Below are 21965 nucleotides of genomic sequence, written 5' to 3' on the forward strand. Positions count from 1 at the left end.
GTAGAGGTGGAGTGGGTGGGGTTTGTTAATAGTTTAGTAGGCACTCACAGGAGGGCCAGTTGTCCCCTACCATGCTGAAGCACAAATGTCCTCATAGTCCTCAAATTGTATTTTGTATTTACCAACGATAGCCACACAATGGTATAATATTTCTGGGGCCTATTAAAAGTATTCACCTCCTTGGATGTTGAACTCTTTTATTGGTTTTACAAATCAACCATGGTCAATATAATTTGGCTTTTTTGCCAAAAGTCTTTAATGTCAAAGTAAAAACAGATTTCTACAAAGTAATGGCACCTAAACAAAAACATGGACTGAATATTCACCTCCTTCAGGTCAGTATTGAGTAGATGCACCTTCGGCTGCAATCACAGCACTGAGTCTGTGTAGTTAGGTCTAAATCAGGCTTGCACATCTGGACACTGAAATTTTACTCCATTCTCCTTTGCAAAACTGCTCAAGCTGTGTCAGGTTACACAGGAACAGGCATGAACAGCCCTTTTCAAATCCAGCCACAAATTTCAGATTGGAGTGAGGTCTGGGCTTTGACTCTGCCACACCAGAACATTCACTTTGCCTTTAAATCATTTCAGTGTCACCTTCACTGTATGCTTTGGGTTATCGTCTCGCTGGAAAATAAATCTCCCAAGCTGTAGTTCTCTCGCAGACTGAATGAGATTGTCCTCCAGGATTTTCCCATATTTTGCCGCTTTCATTTCTTCCTCTACCTTCGTTTGTGGTGATGTGCAGTGTTTAGTGTCTGCCAAATATAATGTCTTGTCCAATGGCTAAAAAGCACAGTTTTGATCTCATCAGAGCAAAGAACTTTCTTCCACTTAACCACGGAGTCTCCCACATGCCTTTTAGTGAACTCAACAGCCTCCTCAGACACGCCAACAGCACTAGGTGATCCCATTCCACCAACTTTGGGACTGCTAGCAACAGTTGGCTGGACCTCTGTTTAAGTAGGTCACTTTAAAGGGGGTGAATATTTATGCAGTTCCTTATTTGACCTTACATATTGTTATTCAATTGACATTACTTTGTAGAAATTTGTATTTTTTTCGTATTTTTTGTAAAAACCAAAACCAAATTATTTGGACCATGATTGATTTGTAAAATCAAAAAAAGTGTACAACATCCAGGGCAGTTAAACACTTTTTTAGGCACTGTACATTACCATGCATGAACTTTGAAATTCTGCTTTTTCAAGCTTTCCTAAAAACATTTTTTTTTACACGTTTTTAAAGAAATTGCAGGTTTCTCCCAACAAGTAAATTTGAGGCATTTCATTTTAAATGGATAAAAAAAATCTTTTGGTTTGTAATAACAGTGTAAACACTGATTTTGGGCAATCTGGAGCTGATCAATAGCAACGATTATATGACTGGTTTGGCTAATAAAACAAAAATGAAGACCTGCCTCTACTAAAAAGCCTGCTTTTCTCACGCATTTGAGATCCTGTAGAGCCTGGAGCAAATTACATTTTTTCAAATTTGCATATTTTCTACTTTGCTTATAAACTTTTATAGAGAAATAAAGACATCAGTCAAGTTGAGTCAAATTGAATAATACTGTGCTTACATTTTGAAAATAAACATGTACATTATGCATTAATATACAAGCTTTCACAATGGTTCAAAGTATAAAAAAGTGCAAAATGAGCAAAAGTAGCAAACACCAGTTTAAGGTACTGTGGAAAAGACTGATTCTAGCTTAACTAAACAAAGTCATGTGTTACTGCTGATGGTATAATTCAGCCTGTGTCAAGTGATAAACAAATTTGATGTGAATTTTTTAAAGAGTTTTTTTGAATGGATCTTTTTTAGGCAGTCTGACACCCACTATCAGTGACTAAAATGTCACCACATGTGTCACATACAGTGAAAATGGATCTATATTCATATTTGAGTTTAGGTTAGAGTCATCACTGGTATTATACCATCCAAAGATGATGCTAATATTGTAGGAAACTAAGAATCGTTGTCGCTTGATGGTAGTTTGTAAACATCTAACTGTCCAAACTAGTTTTACATTTTTACACCACTACTGTCTAAAGTTTATTTTTCTACCTGTAAAACTGAAATTTGAACCATTTACATAATCACAGTAAAGTGCAGTTGACTTCCCCTACTGTTGGTAGCTTTACACTTTCTGCCCCTCAGATAAACTTAGTTGACATGGCAAATAAGTGGCAGTGTCACGTTAACCACTTTTACTCTCTTTCAAAGACAAGTAACAGTCAAAGAAAACCAGTCCAGGCAGTTTTAACAACAGGCAGTTTGGAATAAATGGAAAAAATGTTTCTCATCATTAATTTAGTAACCTGATTTCAAAATAAATAATTCAGGAATCAGTGTAACTGTGATAGTTTGGTTTTACACTACTCTATTTACAGTTACCACCCAACACTGAGCTGAGTCTCCCGGCTGGTGTAATGCAACAGAAAGCAGCAGTACAGGCAGACATAATGCAATAGAAATGTGTAGGGATTTGTCCATGCAGAGCAGCAAACAGAAATGTAAAGCTTGGCTCATCTCAGTGGTTACAGTGCCAGCTGTGTGAGATTCCTTTGGTGGGGGGGTTTTACAATCACAGCAAATATAAAAACAAACTGGAAAAAAGCAGCAATAACATACCATTAACAGCAGCAAACATAACAATCAAATAGACAAATCAAGCTACTTTCAAATATCTGAATAACCACGTACTGTCAGTGCAAATGTAGAAGTCCTATGCTAGTACACAAAGTTTGTTCTACAGTCTTTGTCCCATCTTTTGTGCTGACCTGTATCTGCATTAATACACCAACAACATCTGATGGTCCTGCTCTACTAAGCTCTTCCACTAAACAAGAAAAGTGCCAGCTATGGTGCAGATTTTCTTTAGTATGACTTTTCTCCAATTATATATCTAGAGAGGGTATGCATTGATAGTTTTACATACATATCCCTTTCTTATGACAAAAACTCAATTCTGAGCAAGTGTATTTGTCTAATTTCCATCTTATTACTACCATTATCAGCAACATGCATATAACAAGACCACTTATTAATCTTATTTCAAGATATGAAAGCAAAAAATAATCCCTGAATAGCTTAAATGAAATAAAAAATGTCAACCAGGGCTAGGGGGGTAGACTGAAAGAGAAAGACATTGAAACATGTTCAATGTTCAATAAAATTGTATAACACCATTAGTCTCATTTTTAATAGCCATACCTTGTATGCATGTTTTACTTTATGTAAGTTTTTCATATCTTGAAGGAGGATTTAAACTGGACTTGTTAGTTAAAGTGGCAAAATCATCTTCTGCTGTTGCTCAGAAAGAGACGTGCAATATCTTCTCTCAAAATTGCCAAGTTTCTTTCTCTGTGTTCCTCAAGCACATGCTGCAGCTGCCTTAAACAATAATCAGATCACAATATGCACAAAAGCAAACCAGTGTGGTCATAACAGTTTGCATCTACTGTCTCTGAACCCCTTGCTTGTACATCTATCAATATCTGAAGAGGAAAAAATGGATATAACTGAAGAAAATAGCTTCTGTCGGTTTACCAGAACTCATTTCTACAGCTCAGCTAAAAGCTAAATGTGACTGAAATGTGATTCTGGAATTTCTGTCATCTTGCATATATATAATACAGTATTTTTATCAGGGCATAACAGAATATAATTTACTGAATAGTAAAGGAATATATTTTTGTAATATTCTCCTTTTCTTTCTTTGATTTATTTCTACCATCAACACCACCTGGCAGAGTCTGAATATTTCTTTTCACCACTAAGAGATAAAGTAACCATGGCAATTTTGGTTTAACATCAACGCTTCATGCACACCCTCTAAAGATGAAGCTTACTGATGGTGGGTTTTAATCCCTCTACAAAAAAGGATGCAAAAATGTAAAGCTATTTTTCATCATGTGACAATGTTAGTCAAAAAGAAGCCACAAGAATCATCTGAGCTGTTTGGCACATTAACAGTGATATGTTAGAAAGCATAAACACCAGTCCTATGATATTCAATAGGAAAATAGAAATGATGAAAGTCCTAAACACAAGTCCATTTTCTATGGATGGATGACACTACTCTTCAGTGTCTTCTTTTGTAAGTCCAAATGTCTCTCTGAAATATGCTGGAAAAGACAGAAAAATAAAATGAGGCTTCTGTTCTGTGAGTTCACACATGTGTGCTTTTCATTGTTACATTCTTCTGAGGTCCGCTCTGTAGTTTACAGCTCTCTGAGGTGGAAGTGTCAAAGTCAGTTGAAGACGAAAATAAAGGTTGATGTGCTTCATCTGATGGTCTGATGAACGTCTCTGCAGGGTCAGATGCCCGTCTCTGTTCTGATTGGCCTTCAGCAAGTCTCTCCCAGAATCCTGTGCAGATCCTCAGGTAGAACACGGCCTTCTTCACCACGACTTACGTTCCTCACCATCCTGCAGTAAAACACATGCACACATACAAGAGATGCAATGTGTTAGTTCAAAAATGAAGTCACAAATTTCCTCTACAGATTTCTTTGGATGTAAATTCAGAAACTGTCTGATATTAAAGGTAAAATATGCAACATTTTGAACATTAATGAAGTAGTTATCAAGTATATTCTCACTGACTAATTTCCTTTTTAAACATGAACAGAGAAAAAGTCAAAACTCCCTCTGGGTTTGTTGTTCTCAGCTCGGTGTTCACATAGATTGGGCAGCTCTTCCTTCAGCTTATTTTCACTAAAAGGCTAAAATATATTTCATACATTTTTCACATTGCAGAAGAGACATAGCCCCTTCTACTCAGGGAAGTTCTGTATAGAGTCACAATGGCAGGTTGTCACAAGACTATAATTGCAGGAGAGCCACCAGCAAAACAAAGACTCTTCATTGGCCAAAATACTCCAGCATTTTGAGTCATTTTGGGGCTGTAGATCCAAACAGAGATCAGTCCTACAAATGGCTGCACCTGGTTGGAACACTGAGCGTGGGTTGGGGTCACAGGGAAATCTGAGGAGTATGTTTTGGCCTGAAAGACTGGTGCTACATCGGGGCATCTACTAGATCAAAAATTGCATATTATACCATTAAAACATTTGAAAAAAGTTGCCAGATTTACCACATCCCCGACACCTCCTCGTGAAGCAGCTGGATGACATCACCAGAGTTAAAGACAATGTCATCAGTGCTGGCCATGCTGCTCTCCACCATTACCCTGTACCTGCCCGCCACCTGAAACAGAAGACAGTAAGTAAACTGAATTGTTCATTTTGTTATTTCTATAATGTGTGCAACAATCCAAAATATAAATCTACACAAAGGTATTTGGATAGATTAACAACTCAGCAAAACCTGCGCCCTGACTGCAAGAAAAATCTTACCAGGGGGGCGGGCTGATCCTCCTCGTCTGAGTCTGATATGTTGGACAGGTCTGTAGCACCCCAGTCCTCCAGGCCATCACAGATCGCCACTGAGTGTGCATGGACGGGCCAAGCTGCAGGCGACAGATATAAAACTTCATGGCACTATCATGGCAAAGTGAAAACATAATTTTAGAAGTTTTTGCAAATTGATTAAAAATAAGAAACACAAATATCACATTAATATAAGTAGTCAGACCCTTTGCAAAAACACTTTAAATTTAACTCAGGTTGCTCCCAGTTCTCTGGGTCTTTGCTGAGATGTTATATCTTAATTGGAGTCCACCAGAGGTAAATTAAATTAATTGGACATGATTTGGAAAGGCTCACATCTCTCCAGAAAGCCTCAAAGCTGACAGTGCATATCAAAGTAAAAACCAGCCAAGAGGTGAAAGGAACTAGAGCTCAGAAGCAGAATTGTTGCAAAGCACAGATCTGAAGAAGGCTGTGGCATTAGGCTGCAAAATAACAAAACTGAAAAAAAAAAGAAAGAGACTTTATGTTTAGTCTGGATGAAAAATGCCAGCAATAAAGAACAGGTGTTTAGGATGGGGGTAAAAAAGTTTTTCTTTAGCTGACTTAAACATTTGGGAATGCTTATTGTGAAGAATTAAAAGGTATTTAGTGAAAACTCAAAATAATTCAAGAATATTTCTATCATTATTGTTTTTCCATAAATGTATTAATCTGTAACTCACTGCGTCGAGGTGAGTGGACAACAGGGTCCGAGTGGGCGGGGCTAGTGTGTACAGACTCCTCCCCTCTGTGTTTGAAGGAGTGGCTTGTTATCGAGGAGCTGTGAGGAACAGGGAGACACGCTGAGCAGCCTCCCACCGGTGCTCCGCCCCACGACACACACATCTTTGATGCACTAAAACCCATCACCATGGGAACAAGGCACAACCACAACAAACAAAAACAACAACAACAACAACATCCACTGTGTCACAAAACAAGCTCATCCACATTCTGTAAAATAAAAAAGCATTCCTTTATGATCATCGTCACATGTATTTCAGCATCTGAGGCCGTTAACAAGTTTCATATAAATCAGAGACCGCTGAAATACATGGAAACATTATTTTGATCTGACATTAGTTTGTACGCAAACCTCACTGTTTAAACAGCATTTGCTAACAATCTACAGTGTCATTCAGCGTGCTTTAAATATAAGACGAGCCCAATGTTCCGCATTAGAAAAATAATAAAAATAAATACTAACACAGGTGGTGAATGACATTCACTTAATTTAGTTTTCTGCAAGCCTGTGTTCACAGTTATTATTCACAAATGCTGTTTAACCCACACAAATCATTCAAAAAGTGACGAACATTCACAGCATCTCATCCTCCATCTGTTGATAGGAGAACAAAATCCCATACAGCAATCTGTCATTGTCCCACGTGCAATAAACCACTAAACAGAGACTATTAATGAATGCATCTATTTTAGGACAGTCTAATGTGTTTCGTTTTGAAAACAAATCAAATGAAAAAAGACCTGTTGGTCTAACCCTCGGTAGCTTCTGATCCTTCAAGATTTTTGTGAAATATTTTTCTTTTGTAAAAGTTAATTCCTAAAGTTCCTTTGGAAACACTTTAGAAAAACTACACATGTAAGCAAAAGTACAGAATTAGTTAAATATTATCAGTACTATTAACTGATTGATATGCCATGAATGCAGTTAGAAATGCTTCATTGATGCACTGGTAAAGCAATGGTGTAGGGCAGTGATTATCAACTGGCAGCCCAGGGGCCACATCAGCGCCCCCTAAAAGCTGTCCATCAGGTCAGATCCGGTATGGGAGCGTATGCCGGTTTGGCACTTTGCCCCATCTACCTTGGTCCTGTACTGTTCTGGCCTCCTGATGGCCATCGTCAAGGCCTCCACCAGGCCCATACCCCTTCTATCCAGGTATCCTCCCAACTGCCCCTTCCATGACACACATGGTCGCCCCGGCATTTGGACCAGCCCACCGGGTCCTGGGCACCTAGTATGTGGTGAGCTGGTTTAGGCCCGGGAAAAGCACGCCATTTGCCCATAACAGCGCAGCTGCCGTTCCCTTATCAAGCTGTTGACCCTTCCCATCTCCACTCTCCCGAGCACGTCAGGAGACACATGGTCTTGCCAACGATACCCAAAAATGCGCCAAAGTCTGGCCATCTGTCAGCATCCTCACCTTAAAAAAATATAGTTAGACTGGGAGGACCAATGACTGAAAGACTCTGACTTTTTTTGCATGATCAGATATCGGGAACGCCATACATTCATTTTATTTGGCTGCCAGAAGACTATTAAATTTAGAAAATGTATGTTTTTTAGTGAAACCTTCATCTTTATATCCATAAAGCTATTAAATCAACCTTAAAAAGATCACTATTAAAACAGATCTATCAGGAATGACTTAAGTTTTACCCAATTTTACAGAAATCCACCTGTTAGCCATCATTAGTAAATATGATGCATCATTCAAGTCCTTATTAAATCTGCAGTTTTTTTGAGTCAACTTTCCACCTCAGGGTTTTGGAGAGCACTATTTCCCTTGCTTGATATTTAACATAAGAGTTATCTCATGCATTTATTTATCACCAATCAGGACACAGCACAGCTTTGTCAAACCCAGTGATGGACAACATAGAAACCCCAGAAATATGGAGCTAAAATATCTCGATCGCTTCCTGGTGGCTGGTGGCAGTGGAGGCAGTAAGGTTTGTTTTCATTGCTAACACCTAAAAAAAATGGAAGGAAATACTAATACATTATGTTAATTGGACAAAAATGTGTATTAATTTAGGCCCCCCCACCCACAATGTCTGTCAAAACAAAACCTGGCCCATGTACTAATGTAGTTGATGACCCCTGTCTCTGGGGTAGGGCTACAGTTAGGGTTAGGATTACTACAAAGCATTTGTAGATCTGATAAAAAGCTATATAAAGACAGTTAAAAAAAATGCTTGTAAGACAGGGAACTTAGTATTGTTACTAATGAAGCATTCATTGCTCCGTTTATGACATATAAATTAGTTAAAAATGCTTTATGATGAGAATTTACTAATGATTTATTAATGCCACAGTGTGAAGTTATTATAAAGTGTTACAATTCTTTTTCACAGTGTTTGGTGAACAATTATAGTCATTGTTCATTATACTTTTGAGACATTAGAAGACGTACACATAGCGATGACTAATGCTACATGTAGATATATGTATATAAAAAACCTTGGTAACATGGCTAGCTGCTGTGTTAAAGTTATTGTGTAATAACTGTCAGTTTTTATCTTTTCATTTAATTCATTTAAAATGTATGGTACTATGTATGAGTTTTAGGCATGTTTGGGCATACATGGGGAGTAAGCTTCCTGAAGGCACCATCAGCGGGAAAGAGGATTGGCAAAACCCTAATCATGCTCTGGATGTCCTTGAACATTACCAGAAACATAGGGAAATAAAGTCCATATCTTTAGGGTAGAGTAAGTGGTGGATGTGGCAGGTAAGTGTGACCTAGGGTACTGTCAAGCTTGGCCTTGGCTGCTGAGCAACATGTGTGTCGACTCTGGCCGCCCACCCAACCTTTACAGACTCGGATTGTTACACATCGAGCCCCACAATGAATCCTACATGCCTAAAACTTATGCACATGACTATATATGGCAGTTGTGGCAGAGTCAGTGGTAAAGTTGGTTGTCTCTTCCCCAAAGGGTCGTGGGTTTGAATCCCTAGCTCCTATAATCATGTTAATATGTCCTTGGGTAAGACAGTAAATCCTTATTTGCTCCCACTGCTGTGTTCAATGGCATGTGATGTGTACAGATGTTAATGAATGGATACTTTACCGAGCAGACGACTATAAAAGCATTATACAATGTCAAGTCAATATATCAATGATATTAAGATCCTTTTTATAACATGACCACAACTATACACTATATTGCCAAAAGTATTCACTCACCCATCCAAATAATTGAAATCGGGTGTTCCAATCACTTCCATGGCCACAGGTGTATAAAATCAAGCACCTAGGCATGCAGACTGTTTCTACAAACATTTGTGAAAGAATGGGTCACTCTCAGGGTTTCCATGGCCAGGCAGCTGCATCCAAGCCATACATCACCAAGTGCAATGCAAAGTGTCACATGCAGTGGTGTAAAGCACGCTGCCACTGGACTCTAGAGCAGTAGAGATGTGTTCTCTGGAGTGAAAAATTGTGCTTCTCCATCTGGCAATCTGATGGACTAGTCTAGGTTTGGCAGTTGCCAGAAGAATGGTACTTGGATGACTGCACTGTGCCATGTGTAAAGTTTGGGGGAGGGGAGATTACGGTGTGGGGTTGTTTTTCAGGAGCTGGGCTTGGCCCCTTACTTCCATTGAAAGGAAGTCTGAATGCTTCAGCATACCAAGAGATTTTGGACAATCCCATGCTCCCAACTTTGTGGGAACTGTTTGGGGATGGCCCCTTCCTGTTCCAACATGACTGTGCACCAGAACACAAAGCAAGGTCCATAAAGACATGGATGAGAGAGTTTGGTGTGGATGAACTTGACTGGCCTGCACAGAGTCCTAATCTCAACCCGATAGAACACCTTCGGGATGAATTAGAGCAGAGATTGAGAGCCAGGCCTTCTCGTCCAACATCAGTGTGTGACCTCACAAATGCGCTTCTGGCAGAATGGTTAAAAAATTCCCATAAAAACACTCCTAAACCTTGTGGAAAGCCTTCCCAGTAGAGTTGAAGCTGTTACAGCTACAAAGGGTGGACTGACGTCATGTTAAACCCTATGGATTAAGAATGAGATGTTTCTGAAGTTCATATGCAAGTCAAGGCAGCTGAGCGAATACTTTTGGCAATATAGTGTATGTCCCAAATAATACACTTGCTTAATAAATCAACATTTCCTGTATTGTAAAAATCAGAGAACACAATCTCTGATCAACTTTATGACATGCTAACAAATAAGTAGCATGCAATAAAGTTATCAAGATGTAGGCAACTCCAACAAAACCTGAAATAATCCAGCAAAATTCCCCATAAGGCTCAATTATTGACACAATCTTGGAAAGCATCTTCAAAACAATAGTTCTCTGAATCATGCTGAAGAAGAAACATCAAACATGTTCAGTTGACTCATTCAGTCACATCCCAAGAAAGCTTTACACCAAAATCAATAACATAAATATCAAGAACACCTAAGGACTGTTTCAGCAGCCTGTCAGTGTGTTCAGGGCCAGATCTCAATCATAGTCAGTCGCTGCTAAAACCATCCAATCAGGGACTGGATAGCTCTCTTCTTGGTGATCAATTCAGCAGTTTGGCTTTCAGCATCGCAGACAGTGTTGCTGTATTATGGATACTGGTTCTCAGGGGGGGAAACAAAGATGCTAATACACAACATAAACACACACTGTACACTGTACACACACCAAGTCATTCATTAACTCTCACATCAAACTGTTAATCATGATGCTCTCATAACAAATAACATGGTAGGATGGCAACGTGGGTGGAATGTGGCTGTTATTGAAGCATCAGTCATTTCACAAATTCAATTTCAAACAGTATAACTGACAAGAGAAAATCTATTTTGATATGTCAATTTTTAAATGAAGTGAGATTAAAAGTGCGTCTACTCATTCTCTTCACCAAACAGTAGGGGTCATACACTGACAGTGGATGATAGGGGTCATGCAGAAAGGCTTACCTGTCAGAGAGAAGATTGTCTGAGAGGGGAAGAGAAGGAGCCTCATCTAAGAAAGGGTGAAGACAGGATGGAGACAAAAATATGGCTTCAGTACAGAATCATTAAGTCATAAAAAAACATGTGATTAAGCCCAGCTTCTTCACAAGCAAACTTGGTGACACACCAAAACACTTTACCACATTTGAACACAGTCCCCTGTGATATGATGTGATCAAAGTAAAATATGGATCAAGCACCAGAGGAAGTTCTTGATCCTGTATAAACCAGCTCTAACCAGTTTTGTTTAAATGAGCTCCTTTTAACCCCACCTCTCTCTTCCCCAAACGGGCCAACACAAAGACAGCTGCGTGCTTCAATGGTGGAGATACCAGGTCAGGGGGAGATATTATTGTTATGACACCCTATGCAAGGGCAGCTGGTAGATAAGGCTTGGGAAGACCAAGCCTTCTCAAATTTCTGCTAACAAATGTGTGAACATTAAAAAATTGCCTGGTATTTATGTAATGTATAGTACTGAGTGTGTGACTGTATGTCTATGTGTTGTTTAATGCAGTCCATGGGTAGGCAGGCTAAATAAAAACTCATAACATCCACCAAGCCCATCCTTACTTTTAAGCAAAGCATCATATCTGTCAACATCTCAGCAATCACGGAGAGTTGAGCGCTATTTTGGAAATTACAGCTAACAGCAAGTCTTAATTTTAGCTAAAAAAAAAAACTGGACGTCCAATTTTTTTCAAGGCAAAAGATTATGATAACAGCCAGGGCCCAGAAGTACCTAGCAGCAGTCACAAAATCAGAACAACAGCTAAAGCATCTGCCCACACTGAGTTACCGGTCATCAGCACAGCAAAATGAGATAAGACAGGCTACTAGCCCTGGGTACCTGAGTCACAGTCACAGGCCTAATGTGACTGACCTGTGAAAAAAAGACAGCTGTCCATCTCAAGTCAAAGCATCGCATATTCCTATGTTAAGGTAAGATGATGTTTTATTTAATTGAGCTGCTGTGCCTTGACATTAGCATTTAATTTGTGTTGTCTGTAATTATTTTTGGATTCATTTGAAAACTAGGTTTATAAAGAGGGAAAAACAAGCCATCAGCAGATCACTAGTGGTACCTAAAGCATGTGAATTTTGTGCGCACCCTGTGAGCTGTGCAAGCATGTGATTTCATACCTGTTTATCTTACTGTTTTGGTGTAAGATTAATCTAAGTCCCACTGCTACTAACATGAACATTTGTGTTGTGAATTTTGTAAGGACTGCAACTCATTTAGGGGTGTTTGTTTGTGGGACCATAGGCCATGTGTGTGTATAGGTGCAGAGTGTTTGTAGTATTGAATCCAAGAAAAGGAGATGGATTGGTTGGCAGCAACGCACATTATCAGATTGTCTTCTCTGGAGCCGAGTGCATCAGCTGGTCCTAACATTGTGTCTGACTTAGAGTTGGGAGTTAAGACTGGCTTAAAAGTCAGTTTTAACCAATGTAATAGACTGAAAAGGCATGGAGATGAGGGAGACAGATCAGATTGGATTATAAACCTGGAAGTTTGCTTGGGAAGTCAGCTGGTAGAAAGGTTTGTTTTAGCAGACAAGCTCTGATTGAATAACAGAATAATACTAATATTCTAATATACTAATCAGCCTTTTCTCTCTCAGTAGGCTGTGTCATAATCACTGATTTGAAAAAAGTGAAATTCTATGAAGTAAATAAATGTGTCGGATGCGTTTGATTAAAAAAACTCCATAATTCAAGAAGAACAGGTGTGAGGGAAATTTTAAACTCTGTGAGAGAAATCAAAAGAGATCTGGTTCCTAAGAAGTGTTTCTTTTTTGTCTTTTCAAAGAAATTCTGACTTCTTTTCTTTTGGTTTGAGTTACCTGTACCTTCTGTTAATAGTTTCATAGAAGCTAGAACAGGAGGGAAGTGTGCTACTTTGCAATTCTCACCTCTCTGCATACAGTCTCATGAGCTTGCATGGTAAGACCGTATGTGTGCTCTTCGATAAAACAAGCATGATTGCTGGTCAGACATTGGCCTTTTCAAATCCCAGCCCCAAGCGCCGCCTGTGACCCTTTGAGATTAAGCACAGATTCTGAACAGACTGGTGGATTTTGTGTTTTATGACACAGATGGAGCAAAGATGGCTTATTTCAAATGCTGTGAGTCTGTAGATATTCTAGATTCCCAAATTTATGCTGAAAAATTCTAAGAATTAGGTTTACATATGTTCCATTTAAAGTGTGATTTATCAATGATAAAAATCAGAGAAAAAGGGCTACTATTTATACAAGTAAATATATGGATTAACAATATAGTTTATCCAAACAAAACCAGGCATTAAAAAGAGAGAGCTACAAAAAAGCATGCAATTAGTAAAAGCAGAAAGAGAGACCTTGACAAAGTTTCTGCTGGTTTGTGAGGATTTTTCGAAGCTCTGTTAGCCAGGCAACTTTGACCTCCACTGTGGGAGCCTAGACAGACAATAATACAAACACATAACAAAGATAAGACCACTAATCCACACAGGTGTTTGGAAAAATAAGCTAAAGATACAACTGATACTTATAAAGAATGAAAATGGTGAAATACCTGAACTATGTACACTACTTCTCTTCCGCTGTACCAGATTTCAAATTTCTTCACATCTCCTTTAACAGTTTCTGTGATTCCCACTGCACTCATCTAGAGAATAAACATAAAAGTTAAAAAATGTTCACCTAGTATTAAATCATGGCGTTCAGAGTCAGACTTGAATCAAAAGTGTCATCCGATAAGCTTTGATATAGAAGGGTTTGTCAGAGGGTTGTTGATATTAGACTACACAGTATGTATTCAGGTGGATCTAGTGATTTACCCTGAGGCAAGATTTGAAGCTGTAGAAAGGCGTGCGGTCGTGAGAGTCTTCGTCTCTGCGCTTGCAGAAGAGGAGGGCGTGCTCATAGAGGAAGAGATGTCTCTGCATGGGCTTGAACCTGGCCAGCTCCTTCATCCGCACCGCTGCCCTCTTATGGCTGATCCACACATTGAAGCTGCCCTGCATCACCACCCGGCCCAGTTGGCTGAGATCACCCTAGGACAGATGGACAGGCAGGCAAAGAAGACAGAAACAAGGATCAACTAGTCTAACGAGAGAAAAATTCATTATTATATATTCTAAGGTTACCTACAGTTTTAACACAAACTAGACCACAGTGAGTGTTTTTATCATCATGAATAGAAAACTGAGCTTGATTTGCTTTCCTTTGGGATATAAAAAAGGTTATAGAAAAAAAGATCAGCAGCACTTGAAATTTTGGTGACAGACATTTTAAGTGTTGTTTTTATAAAAAAATACTCTACTACCTTTTCTGTTTTGAGATCCAAACAAACAAAATACCAAAATCTTTGAAATTGTTGTTACTTTTCTTCATTTCAAGTCCAGTTAACTTGTTTTTCCTTACAAAAGAAAACACAGTTTGAGCTCATTTTCATTTATTTGGTTCTCCTTTTGCTGTAGGAAAGCTATTCCTCCAGCAACTAGCATTGTAATGTTTTATGTGGGGAAGTAAAACAATATACATTACAGGCTTGAAGCCAACGGGGATTTAGAGGGCTCCAAAGGTCCAGAACTGAAGTCAGTTTTCTCTTTAAATGTATTTTTATAATAAATGTGCCCCCCTTTTACCTAATGATGGCCAATAATTCTTAAATAATACAACAAAATTAAAACTCTGAAACAAACATAAGACTTTATCTAATTTAAAGTACCACATTGGCATTTTTCTTTGCAAAATGTCCGCGTTCTGGTTAAAATTATCATTCCCTTTTACTAGGTAGGCTACAGGCTTGCATTATTAAGGTTAACCTAAAGTGGTTAAAAAAAACATGTTCCTCCTCGCTCCTTACCCATATATTAAAGCTGCACATAAGCCAGAGCAGGGAAGACAAGGTTATAAATACTTCGCTTACGATATTTAATAAATCTGACATCAAATCACATGATTTTTTCTCTTCCTCATCCTTTGGTTAAATGTTGGTACCTGATATCCAGTAATTGCGATCTGATGCATTGAGTCATTGACAGATTTCAGCAGCTCCAGCATGGTGTTCAGAGCATCCTGCAGCTCACAGCGATATCGCTCCTCTGTGCAGTGCTTCAACAGCTCCTGCAGAAAGACAGAGTCACAGTTAACAGGTCAGTGTTTTTCAACTAATCTAATCCATTCTGCTTCAATTTCTGAATTTATAATGTTCTGTGCAGACAAATCCCATCAGTCTGAATCCCAGGCTCCAATTTGTTTTGTTTTTGTCTGACTGTTCTGAAGTCAACCGGTGCCCAATCAGGCATTCCTTCTCTGCATCTCTGTTTCTATGGTTTAATATTATCTTAACTGTTATGATCTCTTGGCCCATTTTGCTATCATCCTTGTGTTCAATTCATCCAGTCACCAGTCTGGGTTTAAGATTTTATTATTCAACACAAATTTATCAAAACACTATAGAGGTAAAAAATCTGACAGTAAGACTGTTATCTTTAGCTGCATGACTATGAATGGCATGGTTAGTTTGTTAGTCAATCAGTTATATCCAGCCTTCAACAAAACCACTACATAGGATTCAGATAGTTCCTAAACCATTTAGGACGAATCCTCCCGACTCTGATGATCTTTTTATCATGCCTCTGACCACAGCTATTGCTCATGTAGAAGCAGGTTGTTTGTCTGTCCAGGACATTCTTGTGAGCTCAATATCTCAAGAAATATTTGAGGAATTTTCTTCAAACTTTGTACAAATGTCAACTATGACTCCACGATAAACTGGTTAGATTTTGCAGGCCAAAGTTTAAGGTAAAAGTCAGTGAGTTTCATATTCACCCCTAACTTATAAGATTTCTACATATTACACTACCACAGATACCACCCAGTCCTTCTTCTTTAACCACCGCTGTGTACTGCATACCTGGCAAAGGCATATAAATGCCAGGCACTAAAGATTTTTCTTGTGGCGATGCTGGGAGATTTACATTAGAGTTTTAGAGTTAAAGGTCTTGAAAATGACTGAGTGAAGTGAGGGAATTTGGTGTACACATTCATTATCCACTAGAGATCGGAGATCTCAGTCGGTAAAGCAGCCCATATACTGAGGCTACGGTCCTCTGATCAAGAGATAAAAACTCCAGTCCTGGTGCTGTTTGGTCAATGTCTTTTAGGGATGCATGATATAATCGGCCTAATATCAGTATCAGCAGATATCAAAATTTCTGCTGATATTTACATCCGATATTTTGGCTTTGAATATCAGCATATATTGACAGTAAAATTTGGCCATATATAATAATAAATTAGTGGAGTTTTAGGCTGGGCCAACAGACCTATGTAAGTTGAGATCTTTTTCTTTATTCATCTTCATTCTGTAAATTTTAAGGTATGTTTTAATAAAAAAAAGTTAGTTTATTTTTTTCATCTTTAAACATTAAATTGTGTTCAAAGGACTGAGTTTTTAGTAATGTAAAACGTATTTAAAAATATGTATCGATATCCCTAAAGGCTCTGATATGCATTGTCAGCTGTGAGGCCTTCTATAGAGCTGCCTTTGCCTTTCCAAATCATGTTCAATCAGTTTAATTTACCACAGGTGGAGTCCAATCAAGGTCTAGAAACATCTCAGCAAAGACTGGAAGAAATGGGAGGAACCTTAGCAAACTCTTAAGTGTTTTTGCAAAGGGTCTGAGTACTTACTGTATGTCAGCGTAATATTTTAGTTTTTATTTTGCATAATTTTGCAAACATTTCTAAAATTCAGTTTTAATTTTGTCATGATAGGGTACTGAGTGTAGATTAATGAGAATGAAAATGTTTTTTTTAAAAAGTGAAGGGGGTCTGAATACTTTTTGAATGCACATAATCACATAATGTGGAACTATTTACCATCTTGTGGTTTTATGTTCAATTGATCTGACTTTCTGAGGTATCTGAGGACTTTTGTTCTGCAAACAGTGATGATGCCAAAAATCACAAAGACCCAAGAGATTCCAGACTATTCCTGATTCCTTTTTAGAAGAGATGCAAACCAGAAAACAATTAAAAGTCTCTGTTTCCTCATTAGGGAGTCTTTCCTGCTTTTAACAAACTGACTAATGTGCTACCTTTCCTCTTCATGATAGCTGATAAAAACAAACTTTAAACATACATGTTACTGGATTAGTAGAGTTCCTAAAAGAGCTTTCAGTGATGAATGTACAGAACCTTGAGTAGCAGCTGGTACTTGGTCAGACGTTGCACTGGTTTTAGGAGGTATGAGTCCAGACCCAGCTTGTGGTCGAGCTTCTTCTGGCACTCCTGCAAAGGTAAACAAAGAGTTACAGATGCTCGTACTGACATTTACAGCATCCATGGCAGATATTAAATGGATCATGTTAGATATTAGGGAGTAACTACCTGAAAAAACGGTGAATCAGAACACTGTCTCCATAGCAGCTCTGAGCGGGGCTTGTTTTGGCAGTAACGCTCATACACCTGGAACTTGTCTTTCTGTTCTCACATGGAAACACAACAACCACAAACTTGTACAGTTAGGTTTGTTGTGTCTTATCACTTTGCATAAAGTTTTTTTCATGTTTCCTCACCCGCTTCAGGAAACATGCCCCCACCCTCTCAGGCGTCTCCAGGCAACCCTGCAGATCCTGGAGGAAGATCCTGAGTAAAGAATCCAAGAAGGAAATGAAAAGGAATTACACTGGCATGAAAAGATTGAGAGACAAGGACAACTGTGTGACAGCTTGTGAGCTCTGTGTGTAGATGTGTGTATGTGTGTGTGCATGATGCTTGCCTGCTGTGAAACTGGTAAATCTCTGGCATGTTGCCAAACAAAACGTCCTTCTGGCTACGCAGAGCTGAGGGAAGAAGATTAGACATTGAGGGATCCTCCATTTCTGCCCTGTAGCCCTGAGGAGAGGAGAGGAGAGGAGAGGAGAGGAGAGGAGAGGAGAGTAAAAACACAGAGAGGAGAGGAAAGAGGAAGTTAGGAAAAAATGGGGACAAGGAAAGGGAAAATAGGGGAAAACAGTGGAATATGCAAAGAGAAAGCCTAGAAAGGTTTGGAGGAAGAAGAAAGGCAGCAATGAGTACACAAAGTTGTGGATTCAAAAGTATCCAGGAACCTGATCCTCCAATTATTCTTCCTTTCCTGACACATTTTTGTCCTTTAAACTATCTTAAGAGTGATTTTAAAATTAACTCACCAGAAGAACAGAGAGCAGCTCATCCACATAGATCCTCTCTGTAGCGATCAGTTCCTTTATTACATGGCTACAGGAGGGAGAATGACAGACAAAACAGCAAAAAATGTACATGAAGGTAAATAAAAGAAAATGCAAAAAAAAAAAAAAAAAAAAAAAAGGTTAAGTAAGTCAAGTCAGTGGTCAAGTGCTAAAAGCTTAAGTGCTTAAAGATTTCTCATCTGCACTACAACACTATAAGGGATATTTACAAAATAAACATGATAATAAGCGTCTGTCATGATGAGACAACGATGACCTTGAAAAACAGATTCCTTTAAAATAAAATCTCTCACTGTATGTTTTGGTGTAAATAAGCTAACAGTAACCTGGCCAAGGAGCGAGTGACTACACTGTAAAACCCAATTAGAAAACCTTACTTATGAACACTTAGCCATTTTCTGGATCAAATGCACCATTTCCACAGAGTTGGGTACATTTTCCTTATATTGCTTAACAAGCGGGACTTCTCTAACTGAATCAATGACATCACCCATGGTATCTAATAACCAAAGGCATCCTTGGAAAACTATGCAGATTAAGGGACGATTGGCAAATAATTTGAGAGCACTGACAAAAAAATACTTAAAGTGACTAAATACCGTTAACTTAAAACTAGAAATGAACTAAAAAAAATAAAGCTGAATAGGCTATTTTGGATTTTTAAGTTAACAGGTCTTTTTTTTAACAACCCTTCAACTGTTCAGTCTTAAAATGCACAACAGTTGTGTGGTTTCTCAAGTGCAAGTTAATGTAATTGGATACATGGCATCCCCTCTCTACTACTTTATCAAGAAGAGCCAAAGTAGGAAAACAGAAGTTTGTCATGCTCTGCCTACATTTGTGCAAAGATAGATGCCGTTCTGAGGATTTGCACAATATTACAAATATGCAATTTTAGGCCTTCTATTACCTAGGCCTTACCTTATAATTTCAAAAATATCACTAGAGCCGCACAAAAAAATCCAAGAAAATTTGTCTTGTCTTCACATCTATTTACAGTGCTGGCAAATGTGGCTCAAGCACATGCTCAGACTCTTAAATTTACTACTGCACAGTGGATGTGAATCAGCCAATTGGCAGCTTAGCCCTTAGATGTTACTTGCTTACTTTAAGTTGACTTTACTTGAAACAATGATACAATTTTTTTCGTTTACCCTTAAACATAACTTAAGAAAACCTACATTATTTATTATCCAATGAAGTTAACTTAATGAGTCTGGAAAGCTATCAGGGTTTACAGTGTACACTCTGTATGGTAGGTTATCATAATATTAGTAAATGTATTAGGTTAAGGATGCCTTTAATAAAGATTTATATAGAAAAAAAATTACATTATACTTCTTGCTCTTCTGTGCTAAAATGCATGTTTGAGCTAGTAGTAAAAGTAGGCAGCTCTTACCACACTGAGAAAGAACTATGCAATGGGGAAGAGTTCCTCAGAGTATTGTAAGTTTGTATTGCCATCAGTCTGATGCTTAAGTCCTTTAAGTTCTGATATTGCTGTGATTTGTTCCCTGGGAGTGATTTACAATCATATTTAATTTCACAGTTTTGCATTGATGTATATGTTACATTGTATTCTTTGAGTTGTCCAATGATTTTCATGTGTTTACCAGTTTAGACACTTAAATAGCAGCCAACTCACCGAGTGAGCTGCTCTGGATTGTCCTCTGTCTCTGACTCGGTTTCTGTGGTGGATCCGTACAAACAGCTACGGTTGCCTTGGAAGTCATGCATCACCTCAATCTAATAAAATATAAAACATACAAATACACCAGCTTGGAGCCTAAAACACATTTGTTTAATAAGTTCTGGTTCATTTAAATCAATGACATAAAGGCATTCAGTGACTGTTATAATGATTGTAGCTTATGGAAGTTAGGATTTCTTCTTAGCAAAACAAACATTAACATTTATACCAAACACATTTGTAAATACTAACAGAATCAAGTCACAGCTGTGATGAGTTATTCAAAACTAACTACTGTACTACTGTACCTATACAGTTTCTCTACAACACAGACGCTTAACTCTAAAGGCTCTTCAGTGCCTGGCAGTCCCTGGCTCACTTCCTTCCTGTTGTCAAAAGTTCACAGTGTCATAAGACTTTCATCCATGGAGTTGATTCATATTTTTTTGGCATTCACACTAATCAAAACCTATTAATACTTTTTATTGATGTGCTTTCGCAATTTCATACAACTGCCCGGCAACCAGTAGTTATTGACAATTCCCTTCTGTGCTCTGATCGTGTACTGATCCATGTACCCACTCATTTTAGTCACTATGATGCTTGACAGGAGCATCCGTGTGGTGCTGAGGCAGGTTCTAGGTGTGTAGTTTGGTGGTACTGTTCCTTTCTGAGGGTCCAATACTAACAGCACTACTAGCACCAATTGGCTGGACCTCTGTTGAATTAGGTCAGTCACTTTAAAGGGGGGTTATTATTTGTGGAGTCATTTTATTTTCCTCAAATTTTTAAAATTGACGTTACTTTGTAGAAATCTTTTTTCACTTCAACATTAAAAAGGTTTTCTTTGTATATTTCTGTCGAAAGAGCCAAATTATATTGACCATGACTGATTTATAAAATCAATTAAAAAGTTAAAACATACAATGGGTTGAATACTTTTATGGGCACTGTATATGTCTTATCAGAGTGGAGTACACAGCTGCCACAATACAATCAAACACAGCCCAGGCAGGCCTTTATTGATACCATCACAAAGGCACCATATAGCCGAGACAGACCCAATAAATCCTGCCTTGCATCGCTCATAATGTCACCACTCATCCTTCAGTCTACAGCAGTGGCTCATATATCTCCATCTTCATGTGTCAAGGTGATTTTTAAGTATGATGTATGTTTACAGAGGCAAATGTTGACAGCCATGCCTGTCTTAGAGATGGTTTAAGATCTATATAAATTTGTAAGCCAAATATTAAAATAATTAGCATTGTTGTTATTTGTGAGGCTGAAAACACACACCTTTCGTTGACTGTTGTTCCTCCTCGCTGCTCTCTTACCAGGGAGCAGGTCAAAGGAGAATTTTGAGTTCAGGACATTAAAGTCTACACCTGTAGAGAGAATCACACCAATACAACAGAGGAGAACCAAATTATGGTACTAAACATGGAATGTCATTAAGAGTAAGTAAACAGGAAAGAAAAAAGAGTGAGATTTAGGCTTGTGACTTTAGGATGAGAAAGAAAAATAATCAAATATAAACAATAAAAACATATCTGAACTGCAGAAAAAAAAGAGAAGAAAGCAAGATGAGACATGCAAAAATACAGATTTCTCATTAACCATTTCTTAAAATTTCTTAAAACCAGTTCAATGTCAGGAAAAGTGGTTTTCATGGAGAACATACCATGTTTGGGGGAGAAGAGGGGTGACTTGCAGCGCTGTGATGTCTGGTCCGGTTCAGGTCTCGGGGCCACCAGCTGAATCGGTCTGACCTGAATATCCGCTAACTTCCTCAAACACTGCTCCCTGTTTCTGATCATACACTGCATCGAGTTCAGCTTCTCTGTCACCATGGAGATCTGGGACTGAGAAGAAACAGGTGTGTGATTGTAAATGAGCTGTGGGTC

General features: G+C 38.4%; 1 protein-coding gene across 2 annotated transcripts in view; it reads right to left on the reverse strand.

Moving 5' to 3' along the window:
• Nucleotides 1-596: 596 nt before the first annotated feature.
• LOC121518609 (proto-oncogene DBL) overlaps nucleotides 597-21965 on the reverse strand; it is a 28153-nt gene continuing 6784 nt past the window's right edge. Inside the window, exons 10-26 of one of the 2 annotated variants that reach the window (XM_041801034.1) lie at nucleotides 21743-21923; nucleotides 21358-21446; nucleotides 20014-20114; nucleotides 18330-18396; nucleotides 17918-18033; nucleotides 17715-17784; nucleotides 17527-17619; nucleotides 17335-17427; nucleotides 15130-15255; nucleotides 13965-14180; nucleotides 13700-13792; nucleotides 13503-13581; nucleotides 11105-11150; nucleotides 6106-6203; nucleotides 5369-5481; nucleotides 5107-5219; nucleotides 597-4439 (exon numbers count right to left, since the gene is read on the reverse strand). In XM_041801034.1, the coding sequence (XP_041656968.1) occupies nucleotides 4358-4439; nucleotides 5107-5219; nucleotides 5369-5481; nucleotides 6106-6203; nucleotides 11105-11150; nucleotides 13503-13581; nucleotides 13700-13792; nucleotides 13965-14180; nucleotides 15130-15255; nucleotides 17335-17427; nucleotides 17527-17619; nucleotides 17715-17784; nucleotides 17918-18033; nucleotides 18330-18396; nucleotides 20014-20114; nucleotides 21358-21446; nucleotides 21743-21923 (1776 nt within the window). In that variant the 3' untranslated portion in view covers nucleotides 597-4357. Of the gene's footprint in view, nucleotides 4440-5106; nucleotides 5220-5368; nucleotides 5482-6105; nucleotides 6279-11104; nucleotides 11151-13502; nucleotides 13582-13699; nucleotides 13793-13964; nucleotides 14181-15129; nucleotides 15256-17334; nucleotides 17428-17526; nucleotides 17620-17714; nucleotides 17785-17917; nucleotides 18034-18329; nucleotides 18397-20013; nucleotides 20115-21357; nucleotides 21447-21742; nucleotides 21924-21965 lie in introns of both variants that reach the window. The other variant, XM_041801033.1, reaches the window with a different exon arrangement.

The sequence above is a fragment of the Cheilinus undulatus genome, linkage group 12, assembly GCF_018320785.1.
Source record: "Cheilinus undulatus linkage group 12, ASM1832078v1, whole genome shotgun sequence".
NCBI classification, from domain to species: domain Eukaryota; kingdom Metazoa; phylum Chordata; class Actinopteri; order Labriformes; family Labridae; genus Cheilinus; species Cheilinus undulatus.